A 21,328-nucleotide genomic window follows, 5' to 3' on the forward strand; every position below is an offset into this window, starting at 1 on the left:
CTTGTTTTTACAACAAGGACTTGCATTGGCGCGATGCCAATCGCCTCGAGAGCACGCTTGCCGATGAAAGCTTACATAGCAAATACTGTGGGCTGGCCGCGCGGTATGGTATTCGATCACTCGGAAAAGGACAGCTGAGATACTGCGATGCTTGTGACAACATTGTATTCAAGTTCTGCAACTGAATACTGTATGTCCGACAGGTTCAACGTCGCTTGGTATTGTTGTATGTACGCATGTTGTACATTATATATAAATTATACAGTATACACAGACAGTGACACATACAGCTCACTTCGAGGCGGCTTCGATTGCCAGCACGCGCTGTTACTGTGGTTGGTAATTTAGATGAAGTCGACGATCGTTTCCGCTAGTTGCGCCTGGAGTGAACGCTGTTTGTTTTTCGTCCTGTTAGGCGAAGCATCGTATTATTTAGCGTTGCTTTCGGAACAGTTGCACTATATAGATAATTGGAATGATAAGTAGATCACGACGTAACTGTATTAGTAGATATGCATTGCGATTATCGCCAGCCACGTGGAATTTTTACAACATGAATGATACTGAAATAGGCTGAGTGCCAATAGCAACTGGCTGAGAGCCGGCCAGTGCTGGCTGGCAGGTCGATTGTCTTCTTATTCATGCCAGATAATTGACGTAGTCCTAGGTTTTGGGAATAGTGCCAGAACAAACGACCTATAGTCTAAGTCGATTTTGAATACTATTCAACGATGCTGTAGCATGGATTTGGCCGATATTACATTTATACACTAACTCGTGAAATGTGGTAGCGAGTGTCGCGTTGAAGATTTCCATTTCATTATAACTACGTTGATCAAACTGCGATTGCACTTGTCTAGTCGCCAGGTATATTCTCTTATCGTACACTTACGAAATACTTTGCGACGAAATTCCTTCTGCGCGGAGGTTGGCGAGGTAGAATGACGAGTTTGACGATGATGCCGTCAACACGCATCAAAATGGAACCTGTGAATGAAGAAGACTACGGCACAGATGCGATGAGGTAATTGCAATTAAATCTCTACTTCACCAAATCTTACTAATAGGGGTTCTCCTACACAAAGTCAGTGATTTTATTCAAGATAAAGTGTGAAATCTGCTGTTACTGTTATTTCACATCAGAACTATGTAATCATTAGCAATTTCCACGGCGATTACCGCTCTTCTCTCCAATTTTTTGATTCGATGTTGTCACATCGTTCATTTTGATTATGTCACAATGTGTATTCATCTCATTAAGTCAGTGTCAGCAAAATTTTGACCCATTGTACTTCCCTTTAATTTTTAAACGTTCTTCGGAACCTCGGTATATGAAACGATCTCCGTTGTAAAACAAACGATCCCGACAGTACCAGTTTTGCTATGAGTTGATGACTTGCTCATGTAATTGTGATCAAGTTGAGTTGAAGGATGACCGCTTGCTTTTTTTGCTATACCAATTCAATGCACATTGCACAATGCACACGGATAATTATCCCTCGCCGATCGGTTTTTATGAAGGTTTGTCGCATCTGGAAACGAGTCGCTCGGCCGCGAAATCGTGAATGTATCACCGAGCACACGCGATCAAACGGGTGGTCCTCCGAATAAAAAGCGCACGCTATCAGTAAGTAATGAGATTATCGTTTACTATGTTATTTTTTCTTCTCGAAGTGTAGTAAGAATTGACTTATAGCGCTTTGTTGTGAATACTCTAGCTCTGCAACATAGCATGTAGTAATCCGGGTTCCACGCCAGCATGACGGTGCGGAAATATGTAGTGCGTGGAAAATGCATTTTTTGTCATCAAAGTTACACCAGATATCGATACGTGTTCACTGTTCATGTTCATGTTTGTTTGATATATGTATTTGGACTATTATGATCTGCCGTACCAAGCATAGTCCAAGTAGGCCTTTTTAGACTCAGCCTCTCTAGCAGTGGTTCTTGCATTTTGCATTTGCAAACGCGACCCGAATCTGAGTTTTATTGACACCTCGCGACCCAAGTCACTCGCATCGAAAAAATGCGCTTCTAATAATAGCCGACCTGCTACGTAAGCGTATGTACGTGGAATGTATAAAATAGAGACGGTGCAGACAACCAGTTGTACATAATGCAACAATTGGCCCGAATTACTCTATAATTTGTGTTGATTAAAGAATTATATTTCTGCCCCTCCTTATATCTTGTTTACCCTCCAGCGGCGGGTCAGCGTGTATAGTTACGGCCCCACCCCTCTACCATACCCAGCTATTACGCGCAAGCTCAAGCATTAGGAAAAACCATACTTCAGCCAAATCCTATACTATGACATCAATCCGACTTATGCAATAGAATGGTCGGAACAATCATGACCAAGCCATATATATATCATGTCCTGGCAACTGGTTTGCGCGTGTCGATGTATAGCAGGGGTTCTCAAACTGGGGTCGCGCTCCCTTGAGGGGCGTGAAAGCATCTGAAGGGGGCGCGAAGCTGCGATAAACTGGAAAAAAAATGCGGGCTCCGCGCGATTTACCTCCAATACATGGTCATTGCTCTGTGTATAGTCCGAATTTCTTATTTGTGAATTCTCTCATCAGCAGTCATAACCTTCCATGCCATCAAATTATCCGTTGGGATGCTCGCATTCTTGTTGCATTTTGTGATATGACGATAAGGGGCACGCGAAATATTTCACAGTCATAAATGGGAGTGTATCGAAAAAAGTTTGAGAACCACTTCTGTATAGTGTATACTGTACAGCTGCGGTTGCAATGATGCGAGTTGTGGATTCATTGGCGCGCTTGCGGAGAAATAAAATATTGTACCTATATGATATGTGTTGAGACATATGCTCGAAAGGGAGACGCCTCTTGATTAAGCTCTAGGGCTCTCTCGAGCAGCGATCGATCCTTGCAAGTCGCAAGGGACACAAATCGTTACGAAATATAGTCACGGTCCGGAAATACAAAAATTATTTGGGAGGACGTATGACCGACGGCATTTCCTTGTGGCCGTAAAAATAACGCATAGAGTTGGACCTTGGAAGTCATTATTGCTGCTATCACCTCATAGTAGGTGGTATAGTCGAATATTAGACTTGTCGCTATATATATTCGATTCGAAATCGAATCAACCAGATACTCGGTTTTGCCCAGCCCTATTTAGCACTATATTGAATCAAGTAGCCTACAAACGCTCCTCCGATTAACCTATTTACAATGATGACTGTCGCAGTGTCGGTGTCGATCTTTGTTGTCGCTTCACGTCCTATAGTAAGATTTATATCTTCGAAACCATTTCCAACACAGCATTCCTCTCTGGACAACCTCTCAACAACGCTCTGCAATAAGTATCAAAACAGCCAAACGCTCAGCGAGAACTCCGTCAACGACTCCTCGTCATGCCGCAGCACTCCTACCGACGGCACTGCACCCCTGAGTCCGAAGGAACGCTCGCCCTACAAACATTATGAAGTGACGCATTCCGATCATATATTAAAAGTCATGGACGAGATGAGAATCACCGGCAAATTTGTGGATTTGATTCTGATCGCCGAGGATAAAGAGATACCTTGTCATAAAGTAAGGTCGTTTGTCGCGTCTTTTCGTATTTACTCGAACAGTATGCGGGCGGTGGAATCGGGTCGTATGCATCGTGCCCGGACTCGGCGGTTACTGTTGCAGCCTAATTAGGTCCCGACTTAAACCTGGAAACTATAGTGCAATATATATATTGTTTATTATAGTCGGCCCAACCGACCCAAATTTTTCTACTTGTCGGAGTTGCTTCAAGTAGTATCGCGTGCGAAATGTTAACACCCAATTCCTTCCGTGTGTTAGAAGACGCATTATATTTATTACACTGTAAGTATTAGAAAGGGTGGCAAATGTATCGCATATGGTATGGAAGAATGTTGGTATTGTGTGGAAATTTTCAAGTGATATGGAAAGATACATTCACGTACGGAATATGGAAATCTCTCGTTCCATACAATGCCCTGCATAAATCAATACGAAATATGTCACTATAAAAGCACATACAATACTCTACTGCACAATCACAACTCGAATGCAACTAATTGCCATTCTGACTAGCCGAAATGAGGTAGAACGAGTTTCAAACTGCTTTTTCGATAATTATAAAAATATAACATAGCTGAGATTGTTTTGCCACATTTGAAATTGTGAATCGTGTCCTATTGTAAATTCAGGAGTTTGATTAGGTGATTCATGGACGAGCCAAATGATATAGGCGACAGTGAACGTAATTCTTATTTGTTATGTCTATCGGCATCGGCATACTACGCAGTGAAATCGCGAATACCAATGCTATAGGAATCAATGAGCTTTTGTTTTCTAGTTTCGCGAATTTGTCCAATAATATTGGTACTTGGATAGACGTTTTCCCTCCCGTCTCAATATAGACAGTATGTCCACTTGTAATTTTGGACCTATACTTGATAAATTGATACCGCTAAGGAATCCGCTAATTAATATCGTATGCAAGTAAAATCGAATGTGTGTAGACTTGTACGTGACTTCAGTTATATCCTTTTCGCAGGTTGTTATTTGCGCGGTGAGCCAGTACTTTGCGCAGATGATCGACTTGGCTTTGCCCGAAATTCAGCATCATGCGGTGGTGGATATCACATTTCAGATTCTGTCGGAATTGATCAAATTTGCCTACACCTCGCGCATTACTATTACTGGTGAGCGAATGAGCATGAGCATCTAATGACGTATAGGCGTCGCAGTAAACAGTATTGGGGCATATATTGAAGTATAAAAAGCGTCAATTTTTACCACTTGACCATCATAGCGCGATAGCATCTACGCTACTTGTTTATATACAAACCTGTATCAATCACAAATCAGGACGCGTAGGCCATGACGAAGTAGTCTACAGGGATTATGCCATATCTCACCAGAATCCGTGAAATAAGACAAATGCATATACTGGTACATGCATACATCAATATCAAACTACAGTATTCGCGCTCATATCGTCAGTCAGTCATATTTATAGTCGTGGACATATGTAGAAATTATGTGTAGGGTGGAAACATTCCCGTCAAACTGGTACTTCATAACTATATTGTGACGTCACAACATCTAAATTTCGGTGTCGATATGACATCAAGTCAATTTAGATGGGGAAATGGAGCCTATATTGGTTCTGTTGGATAACTAATCCCGATTTATGTCCTTTCACCCAAGTTTACAAATTTTGTCTCTTTGGGAGTTGATTTGGTCTGATATCGCCATCGGGTTTTCGTTCAAAAAATATGCAGCCTCCGAAACTATAGTATCGATGTTAGGGAAACATTCAATATGCCATATGGACAACGTTCAATGAGACTCGGTCATGTCAACCTTATTTTCGTCTTCCTGTTGGTTCTACTATTGTCTTTGCATGAACGGATATATTGCACATATGCCGTGTTATTTTCGTCTACTAATAAGCACGGACTGGCGGCATATGCTTCATCATAATAAACCACTGGGATGATATCATATGGTTTCCATCCTGTTGGTGCGAGCCGTATTGTTTTCTATTTCAAAATAGGTATCGATATTGACAGGATAGGACTTCCGTGTGCATTAACACGGCGGCATTACCGCGAACGCATACTTGCATTCGGCACATGTATGACATGTATGTGCGCTCGGGCTCGGTCATGTCATGATAAGTGCTAATAAGTAGGGATGGTGTGAACGTGAGGTTCACGTTCTCGTTCTGTGTGTTAACATCAGAAATTTAGAGGTTTACGTTCACAAACGAACCTTGGTAGGTTCTGCACTGTTAACCTTTTTCACATGTTACAATTTTTACGTCATTATAACATCTTTGGTTGAAATATATTGCATTTCAACTTCGGGCCACTCTGTGCATGGAGCTGGCAGCATAGAAAATCAACACTAAACGAGCAAGCACTTTGACAATCTCAAAAATTTTACTTGCTTTGTTACGCTCGACTTATCCAGCTTTCCATTTGTTTTATATTTAGTGACTTTCTGCTGTGAGCTTGACCCGCAATCACACAGCATCAAAAGCGAAATACGCTGCATGTAGGTAGTCCGCGAATGATGCTTATTCAACCAATCAATAATGACATTGATATCGTTGTATATTGTAAAAAATCTAACAAGCGTACGGGGTCGATCTCATTTCATATGTTTATTTTATCATAAAAACCAAATCCGTGCGATTGAGGTGTTGGCTCCTATATAATTGTTAATGGGGTAATATCGGTAGCAAGTATAGAAACCCGTTTCACACTCTGCTCAATATCAACGCAGCAACAATCAGACGCCGAATAGATTGTCCGGTCTGGCCTAGACCGTTAAGGCGTAAGCTTATATTCCAGTGCAAGTTCTCGTCGAAATTGCTGGCAAAGCGACGGAAGATATCGATTTAATGGGATTAATATATCATTTGGTTGCCCCGCAGTTGATACATTTGGCGACGTATAAAAAGTCAGTATGTAGGCCTACTTCAGCATTGTGGCATTATGTGGCCCGAGTCGTCGCTAGGTATCGTGTACGTACATTAATATGTAACTTCACTGAAATGTAGGGTTGAAATTAGCAATATGACGACACGTGACGTCACGAGGTTCGCGTTCGCGTTCACACAGAACACGCTGCCGACTTTTTTGCTCGGCTCACCTTCATTCTGGGCTTTTTCATACACTACAATCACAGCGAGGTTAGCGATGAGGAGCCCAGATAAACCTCTGAGAAATAGAAGTTGGTCCGAACCGGGATTCAAACCACTGCCATTGGTGTCGTGACGCTGGTCCAGTTACATAAGTCATTACGTTTTTCACGTACGTACGTACGTACGTACGTACACGGACCGGGCCTACGAGCTACGATATTCATATATTGAATATCGCAGGTCCCGGACGGACCTTCACAAACTAAACTTCATTTTTTGTGCACAAATTCAGCACAGTACGTTCATTCACTTGGTAACAATAATAGCTATAGTAATACAAAAATATAATTTAATTTTCTTAGTTACTAGATGGAGCCGTAGTCGGAGTTCTGTGATGAAAATGTTAGGATTTCTAGCTGATGTATTCGGAGTACTTATGGGTCGGTGTATTGAAAATGTCTGGAGGCGAAGTGGGAGTGGTGTCAGTGGCAAAGGGAACCGACTGAAGAGCCCTGATTCATACTATCGTTGATTTTCATATTTTCGAATATTTTCAGATAGCAACATTCAACAAATACTCTCGGCGTCGATGTACTTGAAAATGTCCGCCGTCACATCAGCCTGCGTGTGTTTCATCAAAAGAAAGATTAATCCGTCGAACTGCGTCGTGCTAAAGAAATTCGCCGTTTCCCAGGTAACATCTTTCTCTTGCAGTCCTACGTTCACACGTCATGTTGCGATCTCATAGAAATGCACGGAACTAATCGACTTCGCTCAATCCTACACGTTGAAGAATTTTACTAAAGTAGCGCAGACGCAGGAATTTTGTGAGATTTCTCTCGAAGATCTGCTGTCGTATATATCGAGCGACCACTTGAACGTGCTCCACGAAGAATTGGTATGCAATGGGTAACATTTCAGAGTAATTTATTTGTAAAATGTCGCGGCTTGATCCGTACCTAGGTCAGATTGAAATTCATGGGATGTATCCCGATTTCTGAGCGAGAATACGACGTGTACTGCACAATTGCGTAGAAATGACGAATGGTGAATGACCGGTTCAATCGTATATACATGATGCGACCCGGTTTCAAACTTATAAACGACAAGTACCCATTGGTCATAGGTCATAGCCAACTTTTCGAAGATTTTGATCCCTCAGGTTTTGCAATGTCTACGATTTGAACGGGTTCAATCAGTGTATAACTGAAATGTTATCTATTAGGTGCTATCATTATATCAATATTGAAGTCGTCTGGCCGGAGTCGATTTCTTGCAAGTCGTGTACATACTTCAGGTTTACTCAGCTGTGATATCATGGGTTCGACACAACGCCGAAGAGAGAAAATCCTTGTTGCCGATTGCCTTGAAAAACGTACGCCTGCCGTTGATAAAGCCTCAATATTTGTTGGATGTTGTACAGAAGGACCAACTCATTCGTTCTTCGAAGGTACGGCTTATCTGTGTGAACCGGTGACGGTCCATGATTAAATCATATATAGATCAAAACCCAAGATAATGAAGAAACGTGACTCTCACTCAACGGCGTTTCAAAGCGTAAACTATAAATTTCGTATATATAAGATTGCGACTTAGGCCGACCTAGATTCATATGAACCTCGTGCAATTTCATTCCCCGTTATGACCTGCTTGTTTTTCGTTGTATGATAGACTGTTTCTTATTGTGTGTGCACTGTGCAGCATTCCAATTCAGGTACTTTCTTAAATTAATAAAATTCATATTAAAATAAAACCTCAACCCTAAATAATTGTTTTACTATAAATTTTATTGTTCGTTGTAATAATCATTTTCTGTACCACGAGGAACATACTTTGCTGACCCGTCTCTGGTTTATATACCTGCAAAATACCAGTACTTTTTAAACCGATCTTTAATGCGGCATGTATTCTACACGTCGCACATTGACTTTCATTCTTCATTTCTGCATAAATATACACACACATTCTTTACTTGACCATCCCAATTGACCATAACATCCAGAATTTTATAACGTTACAATATCCACTCGCCAGTTCGGCGAAAAATGACAGCTTTATCTTCACAGAAACGGATTCATTTTCTGCATAATGATCGGAGAATGTTATATATACGTCATTATGTATGCCCATTGCCCAATAACGAAAATACGTGATCCAGGGATCAGATCTGTTATGGGGACGTTATCTTTCACAGCCATATGGCGCTGTCGTAGGGCGAAAATGTAGGTCAATTATCAAAACACATGACGCTAACGTCGGCAGCACGACAAGACATTCTAAAGTATCGTCTTCTATATTTGTTCACACGAGCTGTATTGGTATTCATAATTCATGGATAATCTCGTTTGCGACAACTTGTTCGTGGAATGACCTATTTGATAGAGATAGAACAACCCGCTTGAAAGCTCAACAAATACATTGAACGGTCTCAAGTTTATTCCATCGGAATGAGCCTTATGTTTTGTATGCTGATCTCTTAGATTGGAAGCTGTCAACTATTACATTTTATATTTTCAACATGTCTATTATTTCGTAATTATTTCTCCAGTGATATATGACGTCATAAATTATTTACAAAGCACAATGTTAGTATTCGAATCGATGTTTTGACCCTTGCTCAATGCTCACTTTTATCGATTTTCGCCATCAATGGCCCTTTCACAGTCGATGATATTCATATGCGAATTTTTAGATTTATACATCGGTAGAATGGTAGAATGGAACAGCAAGCATCGTTTATGTCGTAAGAGGGTCTCGGATATGCAATGTAAAATCGGCCGTGTTATCTTATCATAGAAAGCAAATATGCGTCTATGACGAAATATTGCCCGTTCTCAAGAATCCAAAATATTTGCCATTGTATTCACAGTAAAGTTGCAGTTGCACATGTATGGTGCATCTATATTTGCCATTATGGACTATACAGTAAGAAACGTTCTCGTTGAATAGCAAAACCTAATTCTTTGAGCAGGAACACTGACTTAAGTTCTAGCAGAAGCGAAATTAGAGTGGACGGGGCCTACGTTAACGGATACGGATAAGTTGTGGTAGGCCCGGAGTGGACTATGGGATTTCTCAGATACGCAACTTCAAAACATTACCAGCAGCGCGAAATCAATAATATGGATTCGATTTCACCTTCCCTGTACCGTTTAGGAATGCGAGCCTCTGTTGGACGAAGCGAGGAGATTCCAACTACTTGCGGATCAACGACCGCTCATGCAAAGCTCTCGAACGCAGCCGAGAATTTCATATCGGGATCAAGTATGTGAATTATGTTGATGGACATGAATTGACTATATTATCAAATATCGATCTATGTAACCTCAATATATGTCCATTGTAGACATACGATAATTCCTATTGTGCTGTCAGAGGTCGCCGAAGTAATCAGAGCTGCTGTTCACGTAAAAGTAACGCCGCGTATTTCTTCTCAATTACAAGTAGAAATTTCCAAGATATGTCAAAATTACTTCCAGTGGAAGTAGAAATTGATAGGTTTGAAAACTACTCAAGTAAGTAGCTTCAGCAATTAGATTTGGTCGAGAGTAATCGGAGTTGGCTAATCTGGAAATTACAGAAGGCATCTTAGCCATTAAAGCAAAACTACTAATGACACTACCTATAGGTACAATCATCAGTATCAGTATCAGTTGTTTTCATCAATGAAAAGATAGGAAGGTGTCGAAACGACTTGGAGTATTCCTTGAAATAAGACACCCACCTAGGCATAGGCGAAATGAATAAGAGGTATGCACTTGAGCATGTAGTGCAAGTAGGTGAAAAGATTATTTGAATACTCCGAAAAAGTAATATTCTGCTATATGGGCCACTACTATTGTTAAGATTTTTAATACCTGTATGCCTATGATGTTTTCCAGGTCAGCGAAATTTTAGTTGTCGTCGGCGGTTTAAACAAGGATAAGATATTGGTACCGGATTGCTTTTACTACAGCTTTCCAAATGTCAGCGGAAGATCTCTAGCAAAACTTAAAGGTAACAGTCGACGAACTGAATTGTATGTATAACAATTGCGCGAAATCACTTTTTCTGTGTGTTTTGTTCAGTTTCACAAACGGCCTACAGCGTCGCCACTGTTAATAACAACATATTCGTCACTGGAGGCGCTGCGAAAAGTTCATGCAACGAAGTGTGGGCCTACGTACCTAGTTTAGATGTCTGGCAACAGGTAAAATTGCTGCTGATCTATTGGCTGGCACAATTTCCGAAGAACAGCTTTTGAGTGAAGCTAAAATGCTGGCACTTCTATATCTTCTACTATATTCGAATATTTGTACGGGGATTAGGAAATCAAGCCCACGATCATCTGTTTTAGGCGCCATTTTGGCCTTCCGAAATTCCGGGTAACGTCATTGCGTTGCAATATAGCGATGATCTCATATTTTCCGTGGCATTTTGTCCCTTCAATAAACATGTATACCTCATTCTACTGTATGTATCTTTATAACCATTCCTGTGATGTGGAAAAGCAGACCTGTAGAGGTTAAAAACTTGGATGCTTAACGTATGGAAACCGGATGGTTCAAGCCGGAAGCCTCTTGCCGTCTACCGCTTAACAGAAATTACTTTTGCGGTTTTTCCGGCGTCAAGCAGCCTATACCCATGTACTTGACATCCCCTTCACGGCATATTGTTTGAATAACGCCGGCGAGCTATTTTTCTCGATCATTGCGACGAGTAGCCGACGAATATCAATGTAAGAACCTTATATAGAAACGATTGATAAGTGCTACAACGCGAATCAAGTTAGTCAACTTTTGTCTATTTGATCAATCAATCGCTGGTCAAGTGGTCCATTGCGGGACAATAGGAATTTGAACCTAATTCTTCACAATTCCAACACATACCAACAGCAACCATATAGTTCACGTGATTATCAGACAATTTTTTTCGGAAATTGTCAACTAGTCAAATAGTCACGTTAATTTATGTAAATGCTGGAACTAGTAGGACGAGTATTGTAGGCCGTAGACTTAGTTTTCTAGCGTAGACTTAGTTTTCTAGGTATTCCGATAATGTCGCGACTCTTCCTGGATATGTCCAGGATATGACCCGCACAAGATAATTGACGCGCAAAAACCTATATTACAAAACACATAGTTAAAATACGTATAATTTCCATCATCCAGTTAGTCGAGTGATTGAGATGTACCGCTTACCGTCCTATTGGCCAATTAAGTTAAATATATTTCGTCCTGTGTAATCAGCAGCGTCAAGCCGTGATATTGGGACTAGATCGGTATAGATAGGGGACCCGTGGACATAGGAGCATGCGTCATATAGCATGTGACACTTCGGCATAAGACAATTGGACATGCGACTGATGAGCATGTGGGTTAAATTACGGGTTAGGGTTGGATTCGGGTTGGATATAGGGTTGAGTTAGGGTAAGGCTTGGGGTTGGGATATATATAGGGGTTAATTTCAGGGTTATGTTTCGGTTAGGGTTAGTTTTTGGGTTATAAAGTCACATGCTGAAGTGACGCACGCTAAAGTGTCCCATGCTCAACTGTCGTTTTCCATCGTGTCTCATTCTTATATGTCGGGCAACCATAGATAGGACCTGCACCTGCATGTATCCCGGCAACCGCGTTTCCGTTCCTGGCGGACTCGATCATCATAGTCACCAAAGGTCTTGTAAAAAATGAAACATTTACACAAACGAATTCCTCTTTTTTATACAATTCTCACATCGATTGAAAACATGTTGCGGTACAGGCGCAATAAATTTAGCTCCAACTCCACCAAATAATGAAAACGATAGCTTTAGTTTTAACCCGTAGATGCGTTTACCACAGGTAGCATCGTTTTCCGAAGCAAGGTATTTGCACACATCTATCGGTTTGGGAAACCATCTTTACGTAGTCGGCGGACACAACGGCACAAACAGACTAGACTCTGTAGAACGATATAATCCGGATTCCAATACGTGGGTGAAGGTGCGGCCCATGCTACAGCCACTGAGTTCACCTACCGCTGTGACTTGCGACGGATGCCTGTATGTAATAGGTAGGCTTCGATAGACTTTTCAACCTGTTTCAAGTCAAAATTTGACAACAATATATACATTTTACAGTGTGTGAGAATTGGGAAACTATACGTTGATCTTTGCGTCAATTAGTCTTGGTTTTGTATTTGCAAATTTCGTTCTCATTATAGGAAGAATAAGAATAAGAAGTCTAGAAGGAATTGTTTTCCTCTATATATTATGAATTCATATTATGTTAAAGTACGTCTTACCATCCAAGTCGCACATACCGAAACATTCATTCCTAATATTTGCATGCTATTACGCTTTTTCGGGCATGCACAGACAAGACACAAACAACGAGTTGTAGTAGGTATAGGTTGTAGAGTTCTATGAAACACAGAATCTCATTTATTCGGTGTGATTGATATCACTTGAACTTTTCCTTCGTAATGTTTTTGCACAATGCGTACATCAGAGGTTCCAACATTCTTGTTGGAAGGCGTCAAGCTATACCGCCGAAATCCTTGAAATTTACGGTAGCCTATAGCCTTTGAGGTCTCAAAGCCTTTGCAAAACTGCGCATTGAATAACAATGGAGAGTATAGTATGAGAAAAATCGCTATGACTTAAATCAGGCATTGCATAACTTAATTTTTCCGAGACCCGACACTGCAAATACATTGGTGGAAAACAGATGTATTCACAAGATTTCCACCATAGCCTATAGGGTGCAATCAGTTAAACGGCACTTTTGGATACAAACTTTTGCTGTCACACCAACCGGTACGCCATGTCATGGTGATAGTTCCATTAAATGTATACTTTCAGGCGGTGCTGGAGGTCCGTCGCCAAACGAAATAGTTTCCTCAGTGCAATGCTATGGTCCGTCAACAGACAGCTGGGTGTTGTTGGAGCCGCTTCCTCAACCGGAACGCGGCGCCGTCGCGGCGAATCTGAACGGGATTATATACGTTCTGGGCCAGCATCGGCGAGTGCACGCTTACAACAAGTGAGTATGAAAAGTTGAAGCGTCAGAGAAATAGACTACAGTGTGTGATACGTAGACGTGGTCAGTAACAAAGTACTCAAGATACAACTTGCTATTCCGAAGGCAGCCACCGTTCGATAGACTGCTAATAGTAGGCGACCCATCGATAACTCTATCTACTTTTTGAAACTACTTACTTGTGTGTTTGTCAGGTGCTCAAGTAGTTTTGACATGTTTTGAGATACCTACTAAGTGGAAAATTACGACGCTACTACGCTACCACCTCTGGTGATAGAACGGGGTGCTTTGGAACATCCAAATATGCTATATATTTGGTCTCTGCCTATGCTTACGACTTGTTAAACTTTGTATTTTCTGCCTTTCATCCTACGAATAAAGAAAGTAGGACGGCTTGTTTCTATAGCCAATAATTTTTCAGGTGGCTGGAAAACGATCATTATCTAAACTTTCATGTTGTCGCGCAAACAACTTGGCTCTGCTTACTAATATGTGTATTTGAAATATTAGGCATTGGAAAGTACGAATTCCTTACATTAACTATTTGTACTAGTACTGCACTCTTAGCGAAAAAAAGTGTGTATTTACAGTTTTACACCCGTGTTTCACACTACACAGCACTGTAAAAACCAAACATTTAATCCGTCGTTTATCGATCGCCCTCACACTGTCTCTACATTTTATTAAACAGACATCTAAATCAGTGGAAAGCAATGAATAACACGAACGGAGGGCATTTGCACGGTGCAGCCACAGTACACAGAGGAAAGCTTTACATTGCTGGTATGTTGTCATAACAATTGTGTACTTATCAGTACTTCAGTTCCGCGTTATTATTAATATATTCGACCCTGTCACCCATGCACACTTATTTCAAATGTAACCGCGACACGATTGCCTATAGAGGCGTGATATTAGATTTTTGTCGCTTCCGATTTCGACACTAAATGTTTGCATATTATGCTTGTTTCATACGGATATCATCGCACGCTTCAACATCAGGTCTGAGTAGTTTTTGTTGGTATTCAAGTGCAAGAAAAGTAGCGATTTTCAAGGAAAGCCCAACAATGTCAAGTAGGAGTAGAAAGTGGAAGGTTCCGAGAAGTATTCAAGTAATTTCAAAAAGTAGATTGGGGCGAGGCGTCGCACATAGTTTAGTTGGTCAAACGCCTGTGCCCGTTTTCAATTGCATGAAGTATCTTCGCAAATAACGTAAAATCAGTGATGAATTTGAATATAAGTAAAATTTTCGAAATCTTAATCTGCACATACAGGGCCTGCATCACACCCAGTCGTGATGGCTATTTCACTCACGAAAGTGATGCAAACCTTTCCGCATACTACTTTGCACTTGTCGAAATGTGAATAGTTCGACCTCAAAAACTGTTGAAGTAAAAGTGTAAATAGTCCAAAAACAGAACCACGTGAGCACGTATTGGAAGTAGAAAAGTGAACTTGAGTGCCTCGATAAATTAGTAGTACTTCGTTACTGACCAGACCGGTAACCAAATCTGCATATATGCAATCGAATTTGCTCAGGTCAACGACAGTGATTCATTACTTTTTGACTACATTGAACGTTTTTACATCAGGCTATTCTTTATCGTGTTTTCTGAACTGCCGACTTCAACACGGTCCACTTACCGTAGGCGTATCCTTGTTTAGGTGGGCTTCACGGTAACAATTACATCAATGGTACCATAGAGGTGTACGATCAACTGAGCGATACGTGGACTGTCGTCAGCATTCTGAACACGCCGGTTTACGCCCAAGGATTTGTGAGCATATTCAAAGACATCAGATAAAGTGACATTCGACCTCCACCATGTTGGAGCAGCATTGGCCCGTAAACATTCCCGGCCCATGTCCACGTCGAAAGCAGAATTGAATTTTTAGTTGAGACACAATATAGTGTAACTTTAGTTTCGTTGTATCGTTTGTACTTGTCTTACTTATTTTTTAACTTGAGTTTAATAGATAGATGTCCAAGAGCTCCACCGCGCTTGGCCTTTCTAAGCTGACGGCAGTTTATCGGATATAATCCTGTACGTACAGAATTCGCCCCATGTTCTTCACGTTACAAGTGAAATAGCCGTCGATTTCACTTTTTGTCAAACCAGTGAAATTTGACATTTCCTCAATCCTCAGTCTATTAAACTTTTTAGCGTTACAAGTTCTTGATCCTGTCACCGCGTGAAACAGATATGATTGACGTAGCTTCGTTGTGAAATCTAGTGACCACCATTGACCTAGGTGTTTTCTTGTTTAATAATTGGTGGAAATTTTTTCTATAATAATTCAATAATCGATCCTATATTTGAAACCCTGTCATATGCTTTACATTCATTTTACATCAGTATCCGTATAATACGTCGTACGCCTTTCAATGAGATTATTTCCCGAAGTTTTGTGACCACAATCAGCCTCTATCTATAGCAGACCTGGGCAAAGTGCGGCCCGCGAGCTATTCTGTGCGGCCCGCGAATAGCTCCACGGAATTCAAAATATAAAACCTACTTTTTGATGTTGCTGCGTAAACTAAAACCATAGGCTGGATAAAGTGAACTGAAAATTCGTTTACTTTCAAGCCTGTCCAATAATATGTCGCGATTACGCAACCTACCTACCTGGCACTCGCAATCCAGATTCATAATAAAGTCAATGTGGCAAATTATGCCGTAACAATCAAAGTCACAAGAATTCACCAAACCTTTGTTGGCATTGTCACATTACGCATTACACCAGTGATTCTCAAACTGGGGCGCGCAACCGCCTTGGGGGACGTGAAAGCATCTGAAGGGGGCGCGAAGGTGTGGTCAACTGAAAAAAAAATTCGCGCTCGGCGCGGTTTATCTTCTATTCGTAATTGTTGCCCTGTGTGTAGTCAGAATTTCGTATTGGAGAATTCTCTCATCAACAGTCATAACTAGGGCAATTTTTTTTGACATGTCAAAAAAAGTCAAAATTAGGTCAAAATTGTTTACAAAGTCAAACATTTTTTGACCTCTGCATTTCGTTTGTATCGTAGATTTTGCGCTGTCGGTGAACTTATCATTTGATATTTTACAGCTTGTAGCCTACTTTATAGGTCTACCGTTGTAAACGGACCATCGTCTGCTCATTGTGAATCATAAATGGTCAAATGAAACAAATAGTGACATGGTTTTATGGTCAACGTACCGCAATATCCTAGCTGAAGCAAGACTGCTTGGACATTGCATGGTTCTTATATCAAGAAGCGCAAGCTGAAAAATTGTGATATAGACAACATTGTCAGAATGAAGCAACACGGTTTGTCACCAGCAGTGTGCACACAACTTGAGTGTTGTCAGCCAACAAATGCTGCTGTTGAACGTTCTTTCTCCGTTCTTGGCAAGCTACGTAGTAAGGACAGACACTTTCTACTCGAGAATGTAGGAAAGGATCTTTCGTTGTACTACAACAAATTTTAATTATTTCCACCAGAATACGTAATGTAACTACTGGAATTCTTCATAGGGCCAGATTTCGTTAAAATACTAGTTTTTCATGTAAAAATCTGTCAGTTTTTGTGCCAAAAACGTTTTTTCAGGCCAATCTAATTTGTAAGGACAGACAGTTCCAACCAGAAATGAAGATAAGTAGTACAATTTTAACATTATATGCGAAAACACCTAATTTGCATACGTGAGGTCAAAATTTGGTCAAATTTCAGTTTTTTAGGTCAAAAAAAGTCAAAATTTAGATTTTTTAGGTCAAAAAAAAATTGCCCTAGTCATAACCTTCCATGCCCTCAAACTATGCGTTGGGATTGCCAGCATTCTGGTTTCAATTTGCGATATGATGATAAGGTGGTTGCGTAATTTTTCACTGTCATAAACGGGGCGCGTCTAAAAAAGTTTGAGATTCACTGCATTACACGGTCTGTGTTTCAAATTGTTACGCGATGCGGTTCAAAATCCCTCATTCGTGGTCAATCGGTCCCCGTGATTACTATGAGTCATCATCACCCATATAGGATGAACGGGCATGTCAAAAAAGAAAGCCGAAAGCTGATATTCAAAGAAGGTTTGGAGCAATAAATATTTGTTTACTGAAGTCAAGGGTAAACTGGTCTTTTTAGAAGTTAGTGCCGATCAGGTCGCTTTGTTTAAGTAGCATAATTTAAGTCGGTCTGATGACAAAAACACGAGACATACAATCGGTCAAGGGAGGGCGAATTTCAGAAAAACTGTAAGCTTCACTCCACGACCACGCTATTTCGCCAAGCTACATAGTGCTCCGAAGGAAGGGACCATGACAATAAGCTGTGTAATATCCCTTAAACATTTTAATGTTGTGATAGAAAAACGCGGATAGAAGAGTTCAAAAGGTATAATGTTTAACGTTGTTTCGAAATATGACGGCAAATAAATATTCATTTTTGGTAATTAACCGTCACTTTCTCATTACATATTATCAACACATCGACTGAGCAGCATTTATTAACAGTGTAATTCACTACTTTCAATTAAAAAATAAAATTAATGCGCTGGAGAACACAGCTAAATTTTTAGACTCGGCCCGCCAACGTATTTTCTGCTTCTCATTTGGCCCGCGGGGAAAAATAATTGCCCACCCCTGGTCTATAGGAATGGCAAGTGGGGCCGTTGTATATATTTCAGTATCTGTATTTGTGAACCCTGTCAGCAACACATTTGTAATGAAAATCGAAAACCTAGATCTCAAAATACGCGATTACTTGTTTTTTTTATTGTTTCGTACAAAAAAAGTTATCCATTTGTATACTAGGCTTCCTTTTTCTTAATTTTTAGTAATGATCCTGATATTACTCATCCTGGCGCGCACCATATATTCACTCTGACTATTGCAGCTATGCCTTTCAGGCGATCCGCCCGATGATATCACGAATGTTCAAATTCCTCAGTAATGAGCTCCTCTGGTAATGAGCTAGTGAAAAAAAGGTTATATAAGTATAGCTATTGCTGGTACTTAGGTAGAATTAAAAGCAATGACGTAAATTTCTACTAATCTACAGGTGGAAGTAGCTATTATCAAAGTAATCCAAACGTACTTATTCAAGTAGAAGACCAACACGATATCTCCGAGAAGTAGCCTACTCAAGTTAGTAGTTTGAGGAAGTAGACTAGCACGACGCCATGCAGACTTATTTTTACTCACTCGCGAGCGACTTCTTTTAAATTATACCATACATCTTGGTGATGAACGCAGAGAAAATATAATGGAGCCACATATAGGTGTTCATGTTCATTATAATCTGTTACCATCATACAGTGTCAACATCGCCCAGTTATCGTGGCGATATCGTTCATGACAATGATGCTAATCTATCTGTATACAACTTTCTACTAGACAGAATGTAAACGCAAAAAGCAGGTTGTTTGACATCAAAAACCATTGAAGTGGAAGTAGTCTTATAACGTGACCACTAAGTGAATAGTGGAAGTGAAAAAATCTCAATTGAGTATACTTTGAAAAAGTAGAAATACTGCGTTGCTGACCACTTCACGATGTATTTCAATTATTCATTACTGTGAGAAAGCCTACCGTCGCTGAATTGCACGTTGCATGTACGGCGGTGTTCTTCACAGTTAAATTGCATAAACTAAACATGCATCAAGTCACTACAAACCTATATTGCGTTAGTTTTGGGGAACATGCACATTGCACATATCAGAATACCATGGTATACAGGTGGTGAAAACCTATATAAACCTACACACCTCTGTTCACCGCAGAATGACTAATGTCATTGTAAAATCTAAATGTAAAATATGGGACATGGAAAATATATTTATATAAAGCATAAAATAGTCCAGAAATCGATGGGAAGTGGGACGTATCTGTATGAGCGAAATCTATGTCAAATCGTGGTTCGCTATAATCACAGGCTACTATGATGAATTCCGCAGTATCCGCTCGTACTTCGTTGGACTATTCTAGTTCATAAGCCTACATGCGTGTTCAGTGTTCATGCACATGTTTATTGTTATTTGTGAACGCTTCAATTCAAAAGGATTCTTGTTATGCTCATCATCGTCTTGCACGACGATCCAAGGTTTGTTGTGCTCGGTAACAATTTCTCTTTTTTCAAGTTTTTTTTCTTCGTTTCTTCGCTACAATGTAGTTGTGATATTGAATCATCTATCGCTTTATTTAATTTTAATGTTGATATTGCGTCAATTTTTAGTACAATGAGTAATTGTTATTATATTAGTGCTTAGCACTCAATCGTTAACCGGTGTAATCATGAGAAATAGTGCGATAATTTAGGGTTGAAGGTGTTGTGTGACTGCGATTGGATATTTTACACTGCATTCGTAATACCTTGTGTGAATACAAGATGTATCAATTACAATATATGTGTGTTATCGAAAAATGGCCACACGCAGCATTCGTCGCTGATTCGACAGTTGAAACAACAAGCTCAGAAGTTGGTATGACAATGCCTAATCAAAACAATCAATGTTTGCTGCTGTATTACGGAGAGTGATAAACGCCATTGCCAATGTTGCGTATTTTTCATCGAAGCCGTTTTACAAATATAATGATATAATCGTCAATTGGGCGTAATAATATCCTAATATGGCGTCACAACAATCTAACATTATAGCTATAGTAAAAATCCAAGTCATACAGGGCAAATCGAGGTTTCAAAGCTTGAAACGAAATCTTTGATAACATAACTATTAGTGTGATAGTGGCAAGGACTGTACAATTTCAATACTCGAAAAAATTGTCTCTCGCTATCGTGTCATTATCATCTTAATTAGTTCTACGTGCTTGGGAATTGACGACGAAAAGCGCGAATGTTTGTCTGCAATGCAACATCGCGTCAGTCGTATATATCCGTATACAGTACCGAAACAGCACTTCGTCAGTCCCCCCCCCCAAAAAAAAATAACGTTGATATTGGGCCCCCATAGAGTGATAAACCAAACTTTTGGGGGGCTTCGCCCCCGCAGGTCCCCGCCACCCTATACGTATTCAGAACCATTTTCAACGATACTTATTGCTCTCTTTAGTGCGTGAGCTTGCATCGCCTAACCGCGCCACGCGCGAAAAATTATATAATTCATTATTGAATCGGTCAATATATCAGACAATACATATAAATTGCTGTCGATTTTTTTATCCTCAGATTTACCAATAGAGCTGAGTTGTCTTGGAAAATGTAATGATTAAACATTTTCGGGCGGACCCGTTGGTATAATTACTTCGTTGCATGATGTTAATTCGTGGCCTACTGTGTGCTATGTCAGAAGATATTGAAATCGCCAAGCGTACAGGAATAAGAGACGCACACGATTTCTAATAGGTATTTCTAGACTGGAAAATAATTTTTTTTCTGTCGGATGGAATTTGGCTTGTGGGGTTCAGATTGCCAGGACAGGACAGGCCTAAAACTTGATATGTCTTGGTGCGTCGTGGCGCGGTAATGGCCGACGGCGAAATGCCCTTTTCCTTAAATACTGCACATTTTTTTTGGAAAAGGTCACCCAATAATCAAAAAATTTGACACCTCTACATCTACAATTTTCATATTGAAATGAACCCGAATATTTTCGGCTGACACTCGTCAGGGGTAATTGTCAGCAACTAGTAGAGAATTGGAAAGAACATTGTACATCAACAATCGTATCACAAAATATGACGTCACCAGCATGAAATTTCGTGAATGA

The 21,328-nt window shown here is 40.3% G+C and overlaps 1 protein-coding gene across 2 annotated transcripts; it reads left to right on the forward strand.

Moving 5' to 3' along the window:
* Nucleotides 1–20,004, forward strand: LOC145456465 (kelch-like protein 24). Of its 2 annotated transcripts, none has more exons than XM_080334579.1 (14): nt 1–1,024; nt 1,522–1,627; nt 3,297–3,569; nt 4,549–4,696; nt 7,206–7,342; nt 7,397–7,546; nt 7,946–8,098; nt 9,805–9,912; nt 10,530–10,644; nt 10,716–10,837; nt 12,468–12,678; nt 13,469–13,649; nt 14,338–14,429; nt 15,312–20,004. In XM_080334579.1, the coding sequence occupies exons 1-14, from the start codon at nt 942–944 to the stop codon at nt 15,449–15,451; spliced, it is 2,019 nt and encodes a 672-aa protein (XP_080190705.1). In that variant the 5' UTR covers nt 1–941; the 3' UTR covers nt 15,452–20,004. The 2 variants fall into 2 exon arrangements, with proteins under 2 accessions (XP_080190705.1, XP_080190706.1); XM_080334580.1 differs by having other exon boundaries at nt 2–1,024; nt 3,398–3,569.
* The last annotated feature ends 1,324 nt before the right edge of the window (nt 20,005–21,328 follow it).

The sequence above is a fragment of the Botryllus schlosseri genome, chromosome 14 (genome assembly GCF_051294905.1).
Source record: "Botryllus schlosseri isolate E-star chromosome 14, Bs_hap1, whole genome shotgun sequence".
NCBI classification, from domain to species: Eukaryota; Metazoa; Chordata; class Ascidiacea; order Stolidobranchia; family Styelidae; genus Botryllus; species Botryllus schlosseri.